The following is a 22713-nucleotide window of genomic DNA, read 5'->3' as shown; positions in this document are numbered from 1 at the left end:
GTAAACAACCTTGTGGGGTAAGCGCAATTGTTGTTGCTTGCCTCCCTGCTAATTATCATCTTGAATGAATTTACTACGCCATGGAGCGCCCTGTTTTTATGTTTTAGGTATGTAGGTAGTTAGATAGCCAGGTATGTAGGTAAGTAATTAGGCATCCAGGTATAAAGTTAGGTAGCCAGGTAGTTAGTCAAGTATGTAGTCAGCACCCCCCTCCTCTCAGTGGCGGATCCAGAGTCTAGTCTTGGGAGGAGCACTATCAGAGTATTTTGTGTTAGCGGACAGAAAATAAGGTGTTGCCTACGGAAGTTACAGGTAGGTAATGTCCCCAGGAGGTAGTGGCCCCTAGTAGATCATGCCCCCAAGTAGTTAATGTCCCCCAGGTAGGTAGTTATGCCCCCTGTGGGTAAATCCCCCAGATAGCTGCCCCTGTATGAAAACCCCCTATGTAGGTAGTAGGTAGCCCTCCTATTAGTTTGGTAGTTTGTTCCCATATTAGCTAGGCAGGATCATAGTTGAATCCAAGGTTGAAAAAAAAATTATGCTCAACTGATGTCCCACGCAAAGATATTCTCCTCCGGAGCTCGGCAATGGCCCGCGTCTTCCTTCCTCCTCAGTGCAGGCGCTGATGAGTGACGTCATTGGCGCCTGTACTGCACAGTGGGGGCGAAGGTCACGTCTTCTCTGTGTAGGCGCAGAGGGGACGCCTTCTCCTGTATGTGCGTTTATCGCACATACAGGTAAAGGCAGTGCTGTCTGCTAGGGATCCGGGACAAGTGTCCTGGACCCTCAGTAGCAGCGGTGGGCCCTTAACCAGCCAGCCCTCGGACAGCGTCCGATCGGACCGGCCGGTCAGTCCGCCCCTGTGTAGGGGTTTTGGGAGACGCGACACATGCAACACAAACATCCCTACAAAATCTACTCGTAAAAGCCTTAGGAAATGAGGCCCATTGACTTTGGTTGGTGAAGGGTACATCAAGTCTGTGTAAAGGCGCTATTGCCTATGCTTCTCAAGCCAGTGCAACACCTACAAAACAGAGTCCGATAGGTTTAACCTGGCTGCAAAGAGAAAGTTGTCTTCCATCAGTGTCGTGGCTGCCTGCTCAGATAGATCTACCATTAATGTATGTTTGTATGTTTTGTAGATGTATGACATGTTTCCAAATGTCATGCAGTATTTACCTGGACCACACAAAAAAATGTTTGAGCTTCTTAAAGAGCTAAAGGAAATTGTGAAGAAAGAGATAAAAAATCATGAGGACACCTTGGATCCTTCAAGTCCCCGAGATTACATTGATTGCTTCCTTATCAGGATGAAACAGGTAAAGGTGTACACTATGGGGGATCCCTTCTTTCATTATTCAGAGGCCTTTTCAGAAATGAAAGAAGCGATCTGATTGGTTGCTATGGGCAACTCAGCAACTTTTCCTCTGAACAGGTTTTGATAAATTTCCCCCTATAGTCCTTCTTAGATACATAATAACCATTACTGGTGTAATAAGGTACCATAAATACTGGTATAATAAGGTACCGGAGCATTGAGATGTCACGTCCCCGCGCCCGTGTTACGTCACGCTCTGCCCCTCAATGCAAGCCTATGGGAGGGGGCATGACAGCTGTCATGCCCCCTCCCATAGGCTTGCATTGAGAGGGCAGGGCCGTGACGTCACACGGGGGCGGGACTGTGACGTCACAATGCTCCGGCCCCAGTGATCGCCAGTAATCAGACCCAGAGCGAACGTGCAGCGGGGACTGATTGTAACGGGGTGCTGCGTGCAAGATCACGGGGGTCCCAAGTGGCGGGACTCCTGTGATCAGGCATCTTATCCCCTATCCTATGGATAGGGCATAAGATGTCTTAGCGCCGGAGTACCCCTTTAACAATGAATAAGTTTGTTTCTTTAATCCCTGTTGAATAAGTGGCTACAACTGTCCACAACCATCTTATTTCCTGGAAAAGAATAGTAGAACATTAGGGCACTTATACTATTCTGCCTATACTTTCTTTCTACCTATATTAGTACTCTCTTTTCACATTCACTTCCTGTAGAATCTCAGTGGACAACAATAGGTCTTGGAGCTTTATTGACCATGACATTATGGGATGTGTAGCTTTACACTACAAAATCACTGCATCAAACATCAATGAGGCAACTTTGTATTTCTGAATGGTCTCAGTCAGGGCAGAAATACTGTGAAAAGTTAGTATTGCAAAATATTCTAAGCGATCATGAGTTAAGTTTTGTCTTCACAGGAAAATTTAGACTCCAAAACCTGTTTCGATAAAGCAAACTTGATAGCAACAGTATTTGACATGTTCCTTGGTGGAGCAGAGACTACCTCAGTTACACTCAATTTTGGTATTTTGCATTTCATCAAGTATCCAGAGATTCAAGGTAAGAACACTGAAAGGGGCCATTGTAAAACCAAATTATTCAATACTTAGAGGGGTACTCCACCCCTAGACATGTTATCCTCTATCCAAAGGATGGGGGGTGACATGTCTGATCACAGGGGTCCGTGACCCCTGCGATCTCCAGCAGCTGAAACTCCCGTGATCAGACATGTCATCGCCTATCCTTTGGATAGAGGATAACATGTCTAGGGCTAGACCCCTTTAAGTGAAACCTATCATAAAATCCTCCATTTACTCATAACAATCGATGTAAAAAAAACTCTTATCTCACAATGTAAAGTTCAAATATATAAGGTACAGTGAGTGACTTATTCCTATATATGTCAATTTTTATTTCAGATAAACTACATGAGGAAATTGATCAGGTGATTGGAAGGACTCGGGAGCCAAGATTAGAGGACAGAACCCAGATGCCATACATGAATGCTGTAATCCATGAAATCCAGAGAATAAGTGATGTCCTTCCTTTGGGTTGTATCCGCTGTGCTACCAAAGATGTGACCCTCCAGGGATACAAAATTCCCAAGGTAAGCAATTTGCCTGCTGTGAGGGTGCGCTCCACCTGAAACATAGAATGTGTCGGCAGATAAGAACCACTTTGCCCATCTAGTCTTCCCAATATTCTGAATACTATGATAGCCTTATGCCTATCCCATGATTATCTAAAATCCTTCACTGTATTTGCAAGGGAGGGGGGTTTAGGCAAGTAGGCATAGATAGCCTACATAGATAATGGAAGTGTACGCAGGTAGGGGCAGAGGTAGAGTTGGCAACAGGCAAGGAGGTCAAGGAAGGCGGTACAGGTTCTGGGTCACTAAGGGTGCATTCACACCACGTTTTAATCCTACGGCTGCCGGATCCGGTGGGGATATTTGAAGACCGTATGCTCACATATCCCTGACCCGCGCAGCTCCTCATTCATTTAAATGAGACAACCTCCGGTTGTCTCATTCAAATGAATAAGGAGCTGCGCGGGTCAGGGATATGTGGGCATCCGGTTTTCAAATATCCCCACCGGATCCGGCAGCCGTAGGATTAAAACGTGGTGTGAATGCACCCTAATCTGGGTTGGGAACAGTGTTGCATAGAAGATATCAAGCACAGATGGAAACCAGACGGTGGACAATTTATAAAAAGTTAATTTACAGAAAAATAGGATCAGATACAAAAAGTCAATTTACAGATAAGCAGGGTCCGATACAGCAAAACCTTAAAAATTTTAAGCAAACATTCTTATTTAGTAGGTTAGCAAGAAGAAGGGGACAGTAAAGTGAGAAAAATATAGACTTTATATTATAGTTAGAGATGAGCGAACTTCCAGTAATTCGATTCGTGACCAACTTCCTGGCTCGGCGTTTGCTGACTTTATCCTGCATAAATGAGTTCAGCTTTCAGGTGCTTTGGTGGGTTAGAAAAGGTGGATACAGTCCTAGGAGAGAGTCTCCAGCCTCCGGAGCACCTGAAAGCTTAACTCATTTATGCCGGCTAAAGTCAGCAACCGTCAAGCCGGGAAGTTCGTGACGAATCGAATCACTGTAACTTCGCTCATCTCTAATTATAGTATTAGACTTTACATTCTATAGTATGCTACCGTGTATATGAGCTGTACAGAAAACCTATAGAACATAGGAAAAGCTATTTGCAAAATTGCTTAGTTTTTATTTTAACTGCATTGGTAATATGGTTGCACAGGGAGACATAGCATTACATTTTATCCCTCCTTTGGTAGTTGTGGAAGGCTTGGGGGCACCCAAATAAACCCTACACAGAGCCTTAACAAAATTAAGGCCAGCCATAAAGGGCTACTCGGCCCCTAGACATCTTATCCCCTATCCAAAGGATAGGGAATGAAATGTCTGATCGTGGGGGTCCCCCCACTGTGGACCCCCGGAATCTCCCTGCTGCACCCGGCATTCGTTTAGAGCGACGGTTGCAGTGCCGGAGGCTCGTGACGTCACTGCCACGCCCCCTCAATGCAATTCTATGTGAGGGAGCGGGACTTGCATTGAGGGGGCATGGCCGTGATGTAATAAGCGGGGCGTGACGTCATGAGCCTCCACCCCGCATTGCCAGTCCGAGCACTGGATGTCTGGGGTGCCGCAGCTAAGATCGCGGGGCTCCCCAGAGGCGGGACCCCCTGCAATCAGACATTTAATCCCCTATCCTTTGGATAGGGGATGAGATGTCTGGGGGCTGAGTACCCCATTAAATGTCATTACTCCCTCATAAGGCCCCATACAGGTCCCTGTAGGGGTGTAAATGTAGTCCCTATGAGTTCACTCCAAGTTCCTCCAAATGGCACTATATTACAAAATCAATACATCTATGGGCAAAGATCTCCATTATATGATATCTAATTGAATGAGTCATATTTTATTTTGTGACTTAATATGCGCATGAGCCCCAGCAGTTCAGTTCACTTTAGCATACCTGAGAATGAACAAAGCATGACCCTATTTTATGTTTTCAGGGTATGGATGTCTTGCCAGTGTTGACCACCGTCTTACATGATCCAGTCCAATTTGAAACACCTGAAAAATTTAACATTAAGCACTTTTTGGATGACAACGGGAAGTTTAAGAAAAATAATGGATTCATGCCATTTGCAGCAGGTAAAAAAAAAGCATTGTAATAGTATTGTTAGAATTTGATGGCATAGCCGTCACTTACTTTAATCCTTGGTTTAGAATCAGTATGTCCATTTATCCATCCATTGCTATTGCGTTGCTGTGTGCAATGGATGCGGGGAGCCGGCTTGCCAAGTTTCCTATGCCGCCTCACTTTTCACCACCCTGCCCACCCCCATAATGAATATTCATATTTCTTTCATGTCTCTAAGAGGCAAGAGAGGCACCGGCACCTGCGCTCATTTCAGAGAGCAGAGCGCTCACGCGCCAGCAGGCGTGGCAAATTTGAATATTCACCACAGGGCAGGCAGAGTGGTGAATATTGAGGAGGCAGGGGAGCCCAGCTAGCCGGCTCCCCCCTTCCATTGCACACAGCAGTGCAATAGCAATAGATGGATAAATGGGCATAACTCTGATACTACACCAAGGATTAATATAAGGACCATGGTGTGCAATGGGTTTAGTGCAGGTGAACAGCCTGTCAGTTTCCCTTTAAAAGACTGGAGTGTGTGTGTCATTTGCTATTCAGTCATAACTGTTTTTTTTAGTTGTGTGAATATTTTTTGCAAAGAACTTTATCTATATTATTTTTTTTAATTATTACATTATTTCATCATAGTGGTTATATTGTGAAATTATATTTTCTTCAGGAAAGAGAGTGTGTATCGGTGAAAGTTTGGTCCGCATGGAAATTTTTATCTTTTTCACCACTATCCTTCAAAAGTTCGACCTGAAATCAGAAGTAGACCCTCAGGATCTGGACATCTCTCCAACTGAAAGTGGCTTAGAAAGCATACCACCATCTCACAAAGTTATCTTCATGCCTCGACAATAAAAAGTAGCTTTTTTATTCCATTATAATTGCCTTGAAAGGGTTTTCCCAAAATAACAAGTTATTCCCTACCTATCCAAATGATAGTAATTTTCCTCTCTTATTGCAGGGGGGGTCAACCATTGGGACCTCCACAATCTCAAGAAAGGGGACTCAAGTCTCCCATGAGAATGGAGCAGCGGGATTCGCATGTGTGTCACTTCTTTATGTTAGAAGTGGCTTCCATAGAGACTTGGGTTCCTGTTCTTGAGCTTGTTGGGGTTTCACTGATTGGATTAGACAGTTATTACCTATCCTGAGGAGAGGGGGGAAGCTTATAATTGACGGAGAACCCCTTGAAATATTCCCTATGATATTATCTGTAATGAATAAGTGCACTAATATAATAATTTGATATCTTGTAATGTTTTTCTCTTATATGACGGCAATCAATGCTCATAACAACCTAAAGACTGGTGTACCTGGTGTAAAAATAGAAAATTTAGCATTATTCTAACTTTGAAACTCTCTGCTCGTAAGGAAAACAGACATTCCAAATAAATTATATACTGATTCACAAATACAATATGTGTACTTTATGTTTGCATCATAAAGTTGAGATGTTTTTACTTTTGGAAGACATCAGGGAGCTTAAAAGTTCCGAAGCAATTTTGCAATTTTTCACAAAATTTTCAGAATCAGAATTTTTCAGGGACCAGTTCAGTTTTGAAGTGGATTTGAAGGGCCTTCATATTAGAAATACCCCACAAATGACCCCATCATAAAAACTGCTCCCCTCAAAGTATTCAAAATGACATTCAGTAAGTTTGTTAACTCTTTAGGTGTTTCACAGGAATAGCAGCAAAGTGAAGGAGAAAATTCAAAATCTTTATTTTTTACACTCGCATGTTCTTGTAGACCCAGTTTTTGAAATTTTACAAGGGGTAATTGGAGAAAAAGCCCACCAAAATTTGTAACCCAATTTCTCTCAAGTAAGGAAATACCTCATATGTGTATGTCAAGTGTTCGGCGGGCGCAGTAGAGGGCTCAGAAGGGAAGGAGCAACAATGGGATTTTGGAGAGGGAATTTTGCTGAAATGGTTTTTGGGGGCATGTTGCATTTAGGAAGCCCCTATGGTGCCAGAACAGCAGAAAAAAACACATGGCATACTAATTTGGAAACTACACCCCTCAAGGCACGTAACAAGGGGTCTGGTGAGCCTTAACACCTCACAGGTGTTTGACGACTTTTCGTTAAATTCGGATGTGTAAATGAAAAAAAAAAAGTTTTCACTAAAGTGCTGTTTTTTTTCCCAAATTTACCATTTCTACAAAGGGTAATGGGAGAAAAATCCCCACAAAATTTGTAACGCAATTTCTCCCGAGTACGGAGATACCCCATATGTGGCCCTAAACTGTTGCCTTGAAATACGACAGGGCTCTGAAGTGAGAGAGCGCCATGCGCATTTGAGGCTTAAATAAGGAATTTGCAATAGGGGTGGACCCGGTTACAAGGATGGGGCTTGTCTCCACTTGTCTCCACCCTACAGCAGTGTTTCCCAAACAGGGTGCCTCCAGCTGTTGCAAGACTCACAGCCTGCCAGGACAGTCTATGGCTGTCCGGCAACACTGGGAGTTGTGGTTTTGCAACAGCTGGAGGAGCCGTTTAGGAAACACTGCCGTATGAGACGTTTTTCCTGTTTGTTGGGGGGGGGGGGAGGCGACGTGTAAGGGGGTGTATGTGTAGTGTTTTACTTTTTATTATTTGTTAGTGTAGTGTAGTGTTTCTAGGGTACATTCACACATACAGGGGTTCACAGTAAGTTTCCTTGAAGGGAACCCACTGTAAACCCGCCCATGTCAATGTACTCTGTGCATTCACATGGGGGGGGGGCGCCCCAATCCTTCAGCTGTGGCAAAATGACAACTCCCAGAATGCACTGACAGACCGTACATGCTGGGAGTTGTAGTTTTACAACAGCTGTAGGCACACTGGTGGGGAACCACTGAGTTAGAAAACAGACTCTAGCTCATTGATTCCAACCCATGTGCCTCCAGCTGTTGCAAGACTACAACTCCCAGCATGTACGGTCTGTCAGTGCACTCTGGCAGTTGTAGTTTTGCAACAGCTGGAGGCACACAGGTTGGAATCACTGAGTTAGGAAACAGGCTCTAGCTCAGTGTTTCCCAACCAGTGTGCCTACAGCTGTTGCAAAACTACAATTCCAAGCATGGCCAGACAGGCAGGGATGCTGGGCGTGTAGTTCTGCAATATCTGGCCCTTCAGATGTTGCAGGACTACAACTCCCAGCATGCCTGGACAGTCTGGGCATGCTAGGAGTTGTAGTTATGCAACAACTGGGGAAGAACAGTTTGGAGACCGCTAAGTAGTGGCCTCCAAACTGTAGCCCTCCAGATGTTGCAAAACTACAACTCCAAGCATGCCCAGACTGTCCAGGCATGCTGGGAGTTGTAGTTCTTCAACATCTGAAGGGCCAGATATTGCAGAACTACGTGCCCAGCATCCCTGACTGTCTGGCCGTGCTGGGAATTGTAGTTTTGCAACATTTGGAGGACTGCAGTTTGGAGACCACCATATAGTGGTCTCCAAACTGTGCCACTTCAGATGTTGCAAAACTACAACTCCCAGCATGCCCAGACAGTCAGGGATGCTGGGTACGTAGTTCTGCAATATCTGTAGTAGTTCTGCAATAGTGCATGCTGAAAGTTGTAGTTTTGCAACATCTGGTGGACCACAGTTTAGAGACCACTACACAGTGGTCTCCAAACTGTGACCCTCCAGATGTTGCAAAACTACAACTCCCAGTATGCCCAGACAGCCTTTGGCTGTGTGGGCATGCTGGAAGTTGCAGTTTTGCAGCTTTTAGAAGGCCACAGTGAAGATCACTTATTGCGATCTTCACTGCAGCCTTCTCTGACGCACTTTCCGTCCGCCGCTCCTCCTGCTGCAGCCGCTGCTCCGGGATGCCGCCTCCGCCACCTCGGAAGGTCCGGGTAAGCCCCCCCCCCCCCCCCCGTTCTGCCCCGACTTCGATCGGTGGGCAGAGCGGGGAAATTAACTCTACGACAGTGTTGAGTTGAAATGGGTACTCAGCCCCTAGACATCTTATCCAAAGGATAGGGAATAAGATGTCTGATTGCGGGGGTCCCACCGCTGGGGACCCCGCGATCTCCCTTCTGCACCCAGCATTCGTTTAGAGAGTCGGGTGCAGTGCCAGAGGCTCATGACATCACGGCTACACCCCCTCAATGCAAGTCTATGGGAGGGGGCATGACGGCCATCACACCCCCTCCCATAGACATTGAGGGGGCATGAGCGAGGCGTCACCAGCAGGGCATAGCCATGATGTCACGAGCCTCCGCCCTGCATCACCGCTCATCACACAGAGTGAAGTTCGCTTTGTGCACCGGATGTCTGGGGTCCGTAAGCCAAGATCACGGGGGTTCCCTTTGGATAGGGGATAAGATGTCTGGGGGCAAAGTACTTCTTTAAGGGACTGCAGGGGGAAAGTTTTCTCTTTGAGGATACGCCCAAAAGGCATGTGGAGTCTAATAGACTGTGCATGTTCCACTGTGAAAAAATATTCAGAAGCAAGAGAACTTGGTCTCTGGTGCCACTTATTAGAGGGAGCATCCCTGCAGGTTGATGCCCCACTACTATAAGAGCCCTTTTCACCCAACTGGGGATAAATGGCAAAGCCAAAATCTCTCCCAGAAGGATGAGTCCCCCTATATAAACAGCTGCTCCATGGTTCTTTCCCTTCTTCAGTACAGGGAAGGGTACTGGCTGGCTACTAAGAAATTATAAAAGTTGAGTAGGGAAACTGAGTCCTAGTGTTGCTTGCGAATATTTGCAATGCAAATTTTATTCGCAAATATGCAATATTTGCGAATTCGCGAATATAGCACTGTATGTACTATACGAATAATCATTTTAGTTTTTTTACAGTACACATCACAGTGATCACCCCTCTCTGCTTCCAGCTTGTGTGGTGTAAAGAAGGCTCTAATACTACTGTATGAGACTGGCGTGCGAGCCAATTTTCGCATATGCAAATTTTTTGAATATGTTAATTTTCGCATATGCGAATTTTCGTATATATATGAATTTTCGCATATGCGAACATAAAATGCGCATATTACGAATATGTGAATTTAGCGAATATATGAGGAATATTTCTCCATATATTCGTGAAATATCGCAAATTCGAATATGGCCTATGCCGCTCAACACTACTGAGTCCATGCTAAGGGACAACCTGTCTGCTAAATCTTGATTTTGACTCCATAATGAACTTAATTCACAGGCACAATGCTGACCTTCTGGTTATGAAATACAAATTGAAATCCAGACAATTCATTATACCTAATACATACATATTATCCATCCATCTCTGACTATCTATCTATTTATCTATCTCATATCTATCTCTATGTATCTATCTCATATCTATCATCTATCTCATTTCTATCTCATATCTATCTATCCATCTATCTCATAATTATCTATCTAACTGTCTCTATGTATCTATCTATATCTATCTCATATCTATCTATCTATCCATCTATCTCATAATTATCTATCTAACTGTCTCTATGTATCTATCTATTAGACTTGTGCACTAGAAAAATTTTCGTTTAATTTCGTTTCGTTTTTTCGTTTTGGAAAAAAATTTCGCTTCGGCAATATTTTCGGTTTAGATTTTTCGGATACATTCGGTATTCGGGTATTCGTGTTGTTTTTTTCGGATACATTCGGTATTCGGGTACATTCGGTAAATCTTTTTAGTCTTTTTTTGGACTTTAGCGATCCTAATAAATAATGGAGATACCTTTTTTATTAAAATGTCGCAGGGTATCATAAAAAAATCATAATAAAAAAGATACAGTGGTGATGAAAAAAATTGTATCTAACGAAATGTATCTTTTTTATTATGAAATGTTTATTCATTTTTAAACAGGGATCAATTTATGTGAGCGGGTAAAACACTAAAAATGTAGCAGACAATAATGAAAATGTAGTGTGTGCATGTTTTTCACTTTTTTTAAAAACATTTTTTAGGTAGTACTACTACTCCCAGCATGGAACACACTCTTCCATGATGGGAGTGGTAGTTACCTGTACTAATTGACAGATCGCAGGGGTCCCTTGCGATCATCTTGTATAATGTATAGATGCGCCGGCTGCTCTTCTATGGTCCCCTGCACTCACGTATATGTACACATATTCATATTTCCCGCAGAGCTGTGATTGGCCAGATGGTTCCAGCCAATCACAGCTCTCTGTGAGAAATAGAAATATGTGTATATATACGGCCGTGCAGGGGACCATAGGAGAGCGGCCGCCGCATTCATACATTATACTGGAGGATCGCAGCGGGTGTCAGGAGTGATACCCGCAGTGATCTTCCCTTTACTACAAGTACTACCACTCCCAACATGGAGTACACTCTGCTCCATGCTGGGAGCTGTAGTACCTGTATTAATAGACAGATCGCAGCGGGTGTCAGAAGTTACACTCGCTGCCATATGTCTATTAATGCAGGTACTACAGCTCCCAGCATGGAGCAGAGTGTGCTCCATGTTGGGGGTATTAGTACCTGCAGTAAGGGACAGATCCCAGGGATGTCACTCCTCCTGACACCGCTGCGATCGTCCTTATGTGAATGTCGGGATCAGCTGTTCTCAGGGCTACAGAGCCAGGAGAACAGCTGACGCTGAGCCTTAGGTATACATCGTATATCTACTGCCCAGCAAGAACTTACAGTGAGCCTGCAATGTGTATACAGTATACACATTGCTGGCTCACTTAACCCCTTGCTGAGCTGTGCGCTATGCGCAAGCCCAGCAAGGGAAGAGTTAACTTACACTGCTGGACAGTGTAGGTTAACCCTTTGGGCGGTACACACTATATACAGCTATCTATAGATAGCTGTATACAGTGTATAAAGAAGACGAAGTCCAGCTTACTTCCCTCGAGTCCCGGGCCGGGTTCGTGTAGCTCCGCCCCTAGTGATGACGTCATTAGGGGGCGTAGCTACAGAAGGGAACAAGGCTAGTTTATCTGAAGCTCTGTTCACATTGTACGTTTTGTATAATGTGAACAGACCCTTCTGGCAGTGTCTACCCAGACAGGGAGACTCCAGCTGTTGCTAAACTACAACTCCCAGCATGCCCAGACAGCCAAAGGCTGTCTGGGCATGCTGGGAGTTGTAGTTTTGCACCAATTGGTGGCTCCCTGTTTTGGTAGACATTGCATCATGGGTGCTCTCCCCAGCGGACAGCGCCAAAAATGTCATAACCAATTTTTTGTGTTTTTTTTTCTTCTCGTTTCAGATCCGTGTATGCAGAGGATTACTGCGGATTCGATGGATTACGGCGGATTATTTTTTTTCCCTTTAATAAAATGGTTAACGAGGGCTGTGGGGGAGTGTTTTTTTAAATAAAAATTTTTTTCCAATGTGTTGTGTTTTTTTTTTATTTTTATTGAATTTTCAGGGTTAGTAGCGGAAGCTGTCTTATTGACGGAATCCATTACTAGGCCAGGGCTTAGTGCTAGCCCCAAAAACAGCTAGCGCTAACCCCCAATTATTACCCCGGTACCCACCGCCACAGGGGTGCCGGGAAGAGCCGGTACCAACAGGCCCGGAGCGTCAAAAATGGCGCTCCTGGACCTAGGCGGTAACAGGCTGGCGTTATTTAGGCTGGGGAGGGCCAGTAACAATGGTCCTCACCCACCCTGGTAACGTCAGGCTGTTGCTGTTTGGTTGGTATTGTGCTGAGAATGAAAATACGGGGAACCCTATGCGTTTTTTTTTTTAAATTTAAATAAAAAAATTAATAAAAAAAACGCATAGGGTTCCCCGTATTTTCATTCTCAGCCAGATACCAACCAAACAGCAACAGCCTGACGTTACCAGGGTGGGCGAGGACCATTGTTACTGGCCCTCCCCAGCCTAAATAACGCCAGCCTGTTACCACCTAGGCCCAGGAGCGCCATTTTGACGCTCCGGGCCTGTTTGTACCGGCTCTTCCCGGCACCCCTGTGGCGGTGGGTACCGGGGTAATAATTGGGGGTTAGCGCTAGCTGTTTTTGGGGCTAGCACTAAGCCCTAGCCTAGTAATGGATTCCGTCAATAAGACAGCGTCCACTACTAACCTTGAAAATTCAATAAAAAAAAAAAAACACAACACATTGGAAAAATTATTTTATTTAAAAAAACACTCCCCCACAGCCCTCGTTAACCATTTTATTAAAGGAAAAAATAAATAATCCGCCGTAATCCATCGAATCCGCAGTAATCCTCTGCATACACGGATCTGAAACGAGAAAAGAAAAACACAAAAAATTGGTTATGACATTTTTGGCGCTGTCCGCTGGGGAGAGCACCCATGATGCAATGTCTACCCAAACAGGGAGCCACCAATTGGTGCAAAACTATAACTTCCAGCATGCCCAGACAGCCTTTGGCTGTCTGGGCATGCTGGGAGTTGTAGTTTAGCAACAGCTGGAGTCTCCCTGTCTGGGTGGACACTGCCAGAAGGGTCTGTTCACATTATACAAAACGTACAATGTGAACAGAACTTCAGATTAATTAGCCTTGTTCCCTTCTGTAGCTCCGCCCCCTAATGACGTCATCACTAGGGGGCGGATCTACACGAACCCCGCCCGGGACTCGAGGGAAGTAAGCTGGACTTCGTCTTCTGTATACACTGTATACAGCTATCTATAGATAGCTGTCTATAGTGTGTACCGCCCAAAGGGTTAACCTACACTGTCCAGCAGTGTAAGTTAACCCTTCCCTTGCTGGGCTTGCGCATAGCGCACAGCTCAGCAAGGGGTTAAGTGAGCCAGCAATGTGTATACTGTATACACATTGCAAGCTCACTGTAAGTTCTTGCTGGGCAGTAGATATACGATGTATACCTACGGCTCAGCGTCAGCTGTTCTCCTGGCTCTGAAGCCCTGAGAACAGCTGATCCCAACATTCACATCAGGAGGATCGCAGCGGGTGTCAGGGGGAGTGACATCCCTGGGATCTGTCCCTTACTGCAGGTACTAATACTCCCAACATGGAGCACACTCTGCTCCATGCTGGGAGCTGTAGTACCTGCATTAATAGACATATGGCAGCGAGTGTAACCGCTGCGATCTGTCTATTAATACAGGTACTACAGTTCCCAGCATGGAGCAGAGTGTGCTCCATGTTGGGAGTGGTAGTACTTGTAGTAAAGGAAAGATCACTGCGGGTATCACTCCTGACAGCCGCTGCGATCCTCCAGTATAATGTATGAATGCGGCGGCCGCTCTCCTATGGACCCCTGCACAGCCGTATATATACACATATTCCTATTTCTCACAGAGAGCTGTGATTGGCTGGAACCATCTGGCCAATCACAGCTCTGCGGGAAATATGAATATGTGTACATATACGTGAGTGCAGGGGACCATAGAAGAGCAGCCGCCGCATCTATACATTATACAAGAGGATCGCAAGGGACCCCTGTGAACTGTCAATTAGTACAGGTAACTACCACTCCCATCATGGAAGAGTGTGTTCCATGCTGGGAGTAGTAGTACTACCTAAAAAATGTTTTTTAAAAAAGTGAAAAACACGCACACACTACATTTTCATTATTGTCGGCTACATTTTTAGTGCTTTACCCGCTCACATAAATTGATCCCTGTTTAAAAATGAATAAACATTTCACAATAAAAATGATACATTTCATTAGATACAATTTTTTCCATCACCACTGTATCTTTTTTATTATGATTTTTTTATGATACCCTACGAAATTTTTATAAAAAAGGTATCTCCATAATCTTTTAGGATCGCTAAAGTCCAAAAAAAAGAATAAAAAGATTTACCGAATGTACCCGAATACCGAATGTATCCGAAAAATCAAACTATCTATATCCTTTTTATTATATTTGTTATCAGAATGAATTCTTCACGTTCGTTTACAGATAACGAATGCATTCGTTATTTACAGCATTATGGTTGGGAAATAACGAATGTATTCGTTACTTTGCTATTCGTATTATCGTGGCTATTCGGGAATGTTCAAAATATGTTTTCGTGCATTCGGTTCGGTCCGAATGCACGAAAACGGTAAAATTAGTTAATTTAGACATTCGTGCCGAACCGAATTGCACATGTCTACTATCTATATCTATCTCATATCTATCTATCTACCTATCTATCTCATATGTACCTATCTATCTCTGTATCGATCTATCTCCATGATCAATGTATTTAAGTATTTAATAGGTCCATACAAAAATATGGGGTAAAACTGTTTCAACTAAAACCCCCGTAAAAGACACGGGGGCACACCCTCCATCTGGAGAAAAAAAGATTTAGTCTCCAGAGGGGACAATTCTTCTGTACCAAAAGAACTGTGAATTTATGGAAGGGTCTGCCTCAGTAATTGGTCAGACCAGGAGCAGTTTAAGGCTTCAAAACAGGGTTATCTACATTCTTAGAACAAAAATAACACTAATGCATACGCAGAAATATAGATTCACATCCCCCACCCCTTCATCCACCCGTATCCCTTCCCTTGGACTCCTTAGTTAAACTCAATGGACGTGTCTTTTTATTGTCTTTTATTATTAATAATAAACAAAGTGGCCACTCCGGAAGGGTATACAACACAATTGATTATAAATATGAAAAAGATCGTAGATATGAAAATAGCTGATATCAAAAATATAAAGAGTGCAATTAACCAGTGTCAAAATATTAGTTTATTGAAAGGGGTGCTCCACTGGCCAGCCTTCCGGCTTAATTCGGAACATTTAGTTCCGCAGGCTGTGCGCGCGCTGCGGAAGTCGGTCACGGCCCCTCGTGACATCAGGCCACGCCCCCTCCATACAAGTCTATGGGAAGGGGCGTAACGGCCGCCACACCCTCTACCATAGACTTGTATTGAGGGTGCGTGGCCTGACGTCACAAGAGGGTGTGACCAACCCCCACAGCATGTGCACAGCATTCGTAACATTAGTTCCAAAGGCAGCCAGAAGGCTGGCCAGTGGAGTACCCCTTTAAAGCATACCTTTCTTATCACATATAAAAGAATGCTTATATGTTACTATGTCATGCAGATTCTTTTCATATCTTTTTTATATGTCTAGCTTCTGTATTTGGCTCATAAATTCCTCTGTTCTGCTGTTCACTCACTCTGACATCCACTGCACAGGAAGGGACATGTCATAGACAAGTAGTGATGTCGCGAACATAAACACTTCCGCAAAAGTTTGCGAATCGGCGAACCGGGCGAACCGCCATTGACTTCAATGGGCAGGCGAATTTTAAAACGGACAGGGACTCTTTCTGGCCACAATAGTGATTTAAAAGTTGTTTCAAGGGGACTAACACCTGGACTGTGGCGTGCCGGAATGGGATCCATGGCAAAACTCTGGTTTTAATCCATAAAGGGCATAAATCCCCTTTTATTCCTAAACGGTGTGGAATAATGTGCTTTAGCCCCCTTTGGGCAGCACATAGAGCCCCCCTTTAGGCATCACATAGTTAGAGTCCCCCCTTTAGACAGCACATAGATTCCCCCATGTTAGGCAGCACATAGTTAGAGCTTGCCTTTAGGCAGCACATAGATTCCCCCATGTTAGGCAGCATATAATTAGAGCTCCCCTTTGGGCAGCGCGTAAGATTCCCGCATATTAGGCAGCACATGGTTAGAGCACCCCTTGAGGCAGCACATAGTGGGACTTGAACCCAAGGCCCCAGCGTTGCAAGGTAACAGTGCTAACCTCTGAGCCACCATGCTACCCTTAGCATACATCTAATATCCACGGTTGCAAAAATGGACAGAGATGTCAGCAGAGAGTACCAGAAAAATTAGGCATGTACGCATGCCTGAAAAATTTGATATTGTTGCAGCCGCTTCTGTAGCAGCGGCCAGAAAAATTGCAGCACCATAACAAGTGCAGCAGCAGAGCCCAGAAAAATTAGGCATGTACACCTGGCTGGAAAATTTGGTATTGTCGCAGCGGCCTGAAACATTTCTGTTTGTTTTGCCAGGCAGAAAGTGCCCTAAAACATTGCGGCTTGAACCCTAGTTGGTGGCGTAAGTCACGCAAGTCATCCGGCATTCAGAGATCAAATACAGCAGCGTGTGGACCATTTTTAGGCCAAGGCAGCTCATCTGATCAGGCCTGTTCAGTCAAATGTATCGCCCACTGTCAGTCCCTTCGGGATCCATCCCTCATTCATTTTAAGAAAGGTGAGATAATCCAGACTTTTTTGACCAAGGCCACTCCTCTTCTCAGTGACAATACCTCCTGCTGCACTGAAGGTCCTTTCTGACAGGACACTTGAAGCGGGACAGGCCAGAAGTTCGAGCGCAAATTGGGATAGCTCAGGCCACAGGTCAAGCCGGCACACCCAGTAGTGAAGGGGTTCATCGCTCCTCAGATTGTCGATATCTGTGGTTAAGGCCAGGTAGTCTGCTACCTGTCGGTCAAGTCATTCTCTGATGGTGGACCCCGAAGGGTTGTGGCAATGCCTACGACTTAAAAAGCTCCGCATGTCCTCCATCAACAGCATGTCTGTACAGCTTCCTGTCCTTGTGGCGTGTTCGTGGGAGGAGGAGGAGGAGGATTACTTTCACCTCTTCCCCTGTTACATCCCTGTTGTGCTGTGACATGACCCTTATATGCTGTGTACAGCATACTTCTTAATTTATTTTGGACCTGCTGAATCCTTTCCGCCTTGCTGTAATGTGGTAACATGTCAGGCATTTTATGTTTATACCGGGGGTCTAGTAGCGTGGACACCCAGTACAGATCGTTCTCCTTCATCCTTTTTATACAAGACCCCATTTGCACAAGGACGGATGCCGAGCTACTCATGTTCCGTTCCTCGTTCTCAGTGATGTCAGGGAAGGTATAATCTTCTTCCCCCCCCAGCCACGTACAACACCACGGGAACCAGATAGGTGACAAGGAGCATCCTGGGATGCCTGCTGTGGTTGGTCTTCCTCCTCCTCTTCAAAGCCCCATTCCTCCTTTGACTCCTTTTCCTCACAATCCTCTTCCAGCGTTGCCGCAAGTCCAGCAAGCGATGCTGATAAGGCTGTTTCTGGTGGTGATGGTGTCCACAACTCTTCCTCTTCACGCTCATCTACTGCCTAAAGAAAACAAACGGAATGATGTCGCTGATGGTGCCTTCGGTGCGACTGACCAGGTTTGTCACCTCCTCAAAAGGACGCATGAGCCTACAGGCATTGCGCATGAGCCTCCAGTAACGTGGCAAAAAAATTCCCAGCTCCGCAGATGATGTCCTAGCACCACGGTCTTACAAATATTCCTTGACGGCTTTTTCTTGTTGTAGCAGGCGGTCGAACATTAAGAGTGTTGAATTCCAACATGTCGGACTATCGCAAATCAAGCGCCTCACTGGCATGCCGTTTCGCCGCTGGATATCTGACAAGCCACACACCTTCCTGGACTGCTTCAGGACATCCTGTAAGCCTGGGTACTTGAGCACAAAGCGTTGTACAATCAGATTATACACATGTGCCATGCACGGCACATGTGTCAACTTGCCCAACCTTAATGCCGGCAACAAATTTGTTCCCTTGTCACAAACCACCTTGTCGATCTCCAGTTGGTGCGGAGTTAGCCACTGGTCCACCTGTGCGTTCAGGGCCGACAGGAGCGCTGGCGCTGTGTGACTCTCCCCTTTGAGGCAAGTCAACCCCAAGATTGCGTGACACTGCCGTATCCGGGATGTGGAATATCACCTGGGGAGCTGGGGGGGGGGGGTGCCGGTAATGTGGAGAAAGACGCAGCAGTGGAAGAGGACTCGGCCGAGGATGTTATGGAAGAGGATGGAGTAGGAGGAGTAGAGGAGGTGGCAGCAGGCCTGCCTGCAAGTCGTGGCGGTGTCACCAACTCCTCTGCAGAGCCACGCATTCCATGCTTGGCAGCCGTTACCAGGTTTAACCAATGCGCAGTGTAGGTGATATACCTGCCCTGACCATGCTTTGCAGACCAGGTATCAGTGGTCAGATGGACCCTTGCCCCTACAATGTGTGCCAGACATGCCATAATTTCCTTTTGCACAATGAAGTAAAGGTTGGGGATTGCCTTTTGTGCAAAAAAATTTCGGCCGGGTACCTTCCACTGCGTTGTCCCAATGGCTAAAATTTTTTTAAAGGCCTCAGACTCCACCAGCTTGTATGGTAAAAGTTGGCGGGCTAGCAGTTCCGACAAGCCAGCTGTCAGACACCGGGCTAGAGGGTGACTTTGAGACATTGTCTTCTTGCGCTCAAACATCTCCTTGACAGACACCTGACTGTGGGCAGATGAGCAGGAACTGCTCAAGGCGAGAGACGGAGAGGCGGATGGTTGAGAGGGGGCAAGGAGGGCAGAAGTGGTTGACCTGGCTGAAGATGCTGGACCAGGAGGAGGATGGCAGCTTTGACTTTGTGTGCTGCTTGTACTGACGTGTTGATCCCATAGGCGTTTGTCATGTGCCTTCGCAAAGCAGTTGTGCCTAGGTGGGTGTTGGACTTCACACGAATCAGTTTCTTCTGGCACAGGTTGCAAATGGCCTCGCTGTTGTCAGAGGCAGACACACAAAAAAAATGCCACACTGGTGAGCTCTGCGATGACGGCAATCTGGTGGTGGCAACAGCATGCGTTGATTGGCATCCCGTCTGGCTGACCCCGGGTGCCGATGCATGCTGTCTGACTGTGCCACTAGCTCCTTGCGATGACCTCCCCCTGCTTCCAACTCGTCTCCTCCTCCTCTCTGTCTCCCCATCTGAACTTTCCCCCTCTTCTTCTCTTCTAGCGGGCACCCACGTGGCATCCACGGACACATCGTCATCATCAACACCTTCACCGCTATCTGACACCTCAAGAAAGGAAGCAGCAGCGGGTACAACATCATCATCACACCGTACGTCCATGTGTGTAATGCTGCCTGACTGAGACATATCCCTGTTAACTACATCCTCTGGCAATAATGGTTGTGCATCACTCATGTCTTCAAACTGATGTGTAAATAACTCCTCTGACGGATCGAGTAAAGCTGCTATGATGCTAGTGTTGGTGGTGGCGGCAGGCGGGCAAGAGGTAGCATGAGAGGTGCCCGAAGCTAAGCTAGAGGAGGAGAAGGACAGTGTGTCAAGGTTCCGAGCGGAAGCTGTAGTAGATTGGGTGTCCTCAGAACTTTGGGGGTTCAGGGTACGTGGCCTCTGAACACTGGCCATTATAGAGCTAAAGGGAATCCCAGCACCACGACGGCCCCTGCGGGGTGGCCTTCCTCTGCCTGTCATTTTTTTTGGTTAAATTTGCACAAGTGTCACACCAAATGTGATTTGCACTAGGGTGACACAATTTGCCCTGCAGGCAAGAAAACTGGCAACTGTGACGTGAACTGACAGTGACGACTGGTTTTATTTAATAGCCAAAAAAGTTTTTTTTTTTTAAATTTGCACAACTGTCACACCTAATGTGATTTGCACTAGGGTGACACAATTTGCCCTGCAGGCAAAAAAAAAAAACAGGCAACTGTGACGTGAACTGACAGTGACAACTGATTTTATTTAACAGCCAAAAAAGTTTTTTTTTTTTTTTATTTGCACAACTGTCACACCAAATGTGATTTGCACAAGTGTGACAATGAGCAAAAAAGCTTGCCAGCGGAGTTCCCCTTTTAAGCAGTGGTCCCCAACCAGGGTGCCTCCAGCTGTTGCAAAACACACGGACTGATATATTTCAGCCCTTTGAATACTGTAGTAGTTAGTTGCTTTAAAGAAAAAAAGCTTGCCAGCAGAGTTCCCCTTTTATGCAGTGGTCCCCAACCAGGGTGTCTCCAGCAACGGTTTACAAGTGCAGGACCTCTGCCCCAGCAAAGGTGCACAACTGCACTTGGGGTTGGGTTTTCCTGCTATAACCATGTTCATGCAAATATAAGCCGTTATGTCTTTGCTTAGACCTTATACTAATGCACCCTTTTATCTTGCTGGGTAGCATTAGGGTTTCACCTGTGAGGCCTGCTATAAATGAACCAACCAGGGTGGGGCTTGTAGCTTGTCTCCCCCTCCCATTGTATGTTCACACTGGAGGTGACTGAGGGCCTATGGCTGCCGTAATTTGGTTCCTGGTTTTATTCATCTGGCCAGGTAGGTAAGTTGATAGGACCCGCACCATTTGAGAAACCTTGGCGTTGGTGTGCGGGCTCAAGTGTGTCCCTCATATAAGGATATACTGGCTAATGTCTCAATTTTACATCAGTTTTGAGGGTTAGCTAATGTCATTGTTTACATTAACCACAGTTGTGAAACCACATTGTGATCCATAGGTGCAGGTCCTCCACTCCAACGTAGGTGCACAACTGCACTTGGAGTTGAGCACCTTGTATCACCTTAGATCACATCAATGTAAGTGTTTGCCTCCAGCTGTTGCAAAACACACGGACTGATATATTTCAGCCCTTTGAATACTGTAGTAGTTAGTTGCTTGAAGGAACTTAAGTTTGATTCTGGAGTACCCCTTTTAACCAGCGGTTCCCACCTAACCAGGGTGCCTCCAGCTGTTACAAACACAAAGATTACAGCGGGACATTATATAAAAAAAAAAAAATAAATAAAAATTTTCGCAGAATTTTTTTATGTCAGAATTCTTTTTATCAGAATTTTTTTTAAGGCTCTCAGTGCACTTTTTGATCAAAACGTGTCCCCCCATCCACCACATGGAGGTGGCCATTTTCGGATGGGTCCCTAACATACATTATGAGTCTAATACTCACAACTCTCACCTCTGCTGTGCATAAAGCCTCTTGTCTGGGTGATATGCTAGATCCATTATCAATTTAAAATCCCTCCTGGGAAAAGGGGGAGGGGTGCATAGATAGAGAGGGTGCCATTCCCTCAAAGTTGCATAAAACAAAAAACACAAATAGCCAGCACAACTTCCTAATACACGGGTGCATGCTGCTGTGGCAAATGCAAAGTATACAAACACAAAGATTGCAGCGGCACATTATATAGAAAAAAAAACTTCAGCCTCCAGCTGTTGCAAGACACACGGACTGATATCTTTCAGCCCTTTGAATACTGTAGAAGTTATTTGCTTGAAGGAACTTAAGTTTGATTCTGGAGTACCCCTTTTAACCAGCGGTTCCCTCCCAACCAGGACCGATATCTTTCAGCCCTAAAAAAGGCTTTTTTGAGTGCTGTCCTTAAAGCAGATATTACACTAGTGCTTTAGAAGTAAACTGGACCCTGAATACACCACCTAGCAGCAACCTAGCTATCGCTTTCCCTATACAGCAGGAGCAGCTTCTCTGTCCCACCACTTCCTAAGCCTGCAGCATGCTGAATGAGGCTAAAATGGCGTCCGTGCAAGAGGTAGGAGGGTCTGGAAGGGAGGGACTGCTGCTGATTGGCTGTAATGTGTCTGCTGACTCTGACTCACAGGGTCAAAGTTTACTGCAATGTTAAAGTATAGGGGGCTGATCGAACTTCACATATGTTCGCGAACATGCTAAATTCGCAGGGAACAGTTCGCCGGCGAACAATTTGCGACATCTCTATAGACAAGTACTGAGGCCGCCCTCACTCACCATGCATTTTCTTCCTTCCTGAGTCTGCTGTGCTGGGTCTCTTCATCCAATCATTGCAGGCTGCTCTGTAACCCTTTCCTCTCTGTTTTCATGCTGCAGTCTGACAGAACAGGAGGGAGCACAGAGAAGTGCTAGTCCCACCCTCACTTCTTGAGCTTTGACTCAGCCTGTGCTTCAGCTGGGACAAAGATGATACTGCAATCAGACTGGATTATGTTCTGGATGGTATGAGGACCC

General features: G+C 45.5%; 1 protein-coding gene and 1 long non-coding RNA gene across 7 annotated transcripts in view; one reads left to right on the top strand and one right to left on the bottom strand.

Annotated features, from left to right (window-relative positions):
* The window catches only part of LOC130290406 (cytochrome P450 2F2-like), a 13339-nt gene extending 6916 nt beyond the window's left edge, over positions 1–6423 (top strand). For all 6 annotated transcript variants that reach the window (XM_056538008.1, XM_056538009.1, XM_056538007.1 and 3 more), the window contains 5 exons: positions 1143–1319; positions 2252–2393; positions 2753–2940; positions 4884–5025; positions 5691–6423. In XM_056538008.1, the coding sequence (XP_056393983.1) occupies positions 1143–1319; positions 2252–2393; positions 2753–2940; positions 4884–5025; positions 5691–5875 (834 nt within the window). In that variant the 3' untranslated portion in view covers positions 5876–6423. The remainder of the gene's footprint in view (positions 1–1142; positions 1320–2251; positions 2394–2752; positions 2941–4883; positions 5026–5690) is intronic.
* Positions 2838–22713, bottom strand: LOC130290423 (uncharacterized). Its single transcript, XR_008847598.1, has 3 exons — positions 22477–22713; positions 4844–4944; positions 2838–2975 (listed from the first exon to the last, which is right to left on the bottom strand). It is a non-coding gene; the product is annotated as an uncharacterized LOC130290423 (long non-coding RNA).

This window comes from Hyla sarda, chromosome 9 (assembly GCF_029499605.1).
Source record: "Hyla sarda isolate aHylSar1 chromosome 9, aHylSar1.hap1, whole genome shotgun sequence".
Lineage (NCBI taxonomy): Eukaryota > Metazoa > Chordata > Amphibia > Anura > Hylidae > Hyla > Hyla sarda.
This window is presented reverse-complemented; position numbering and strand designations above follow the sequence as displayed.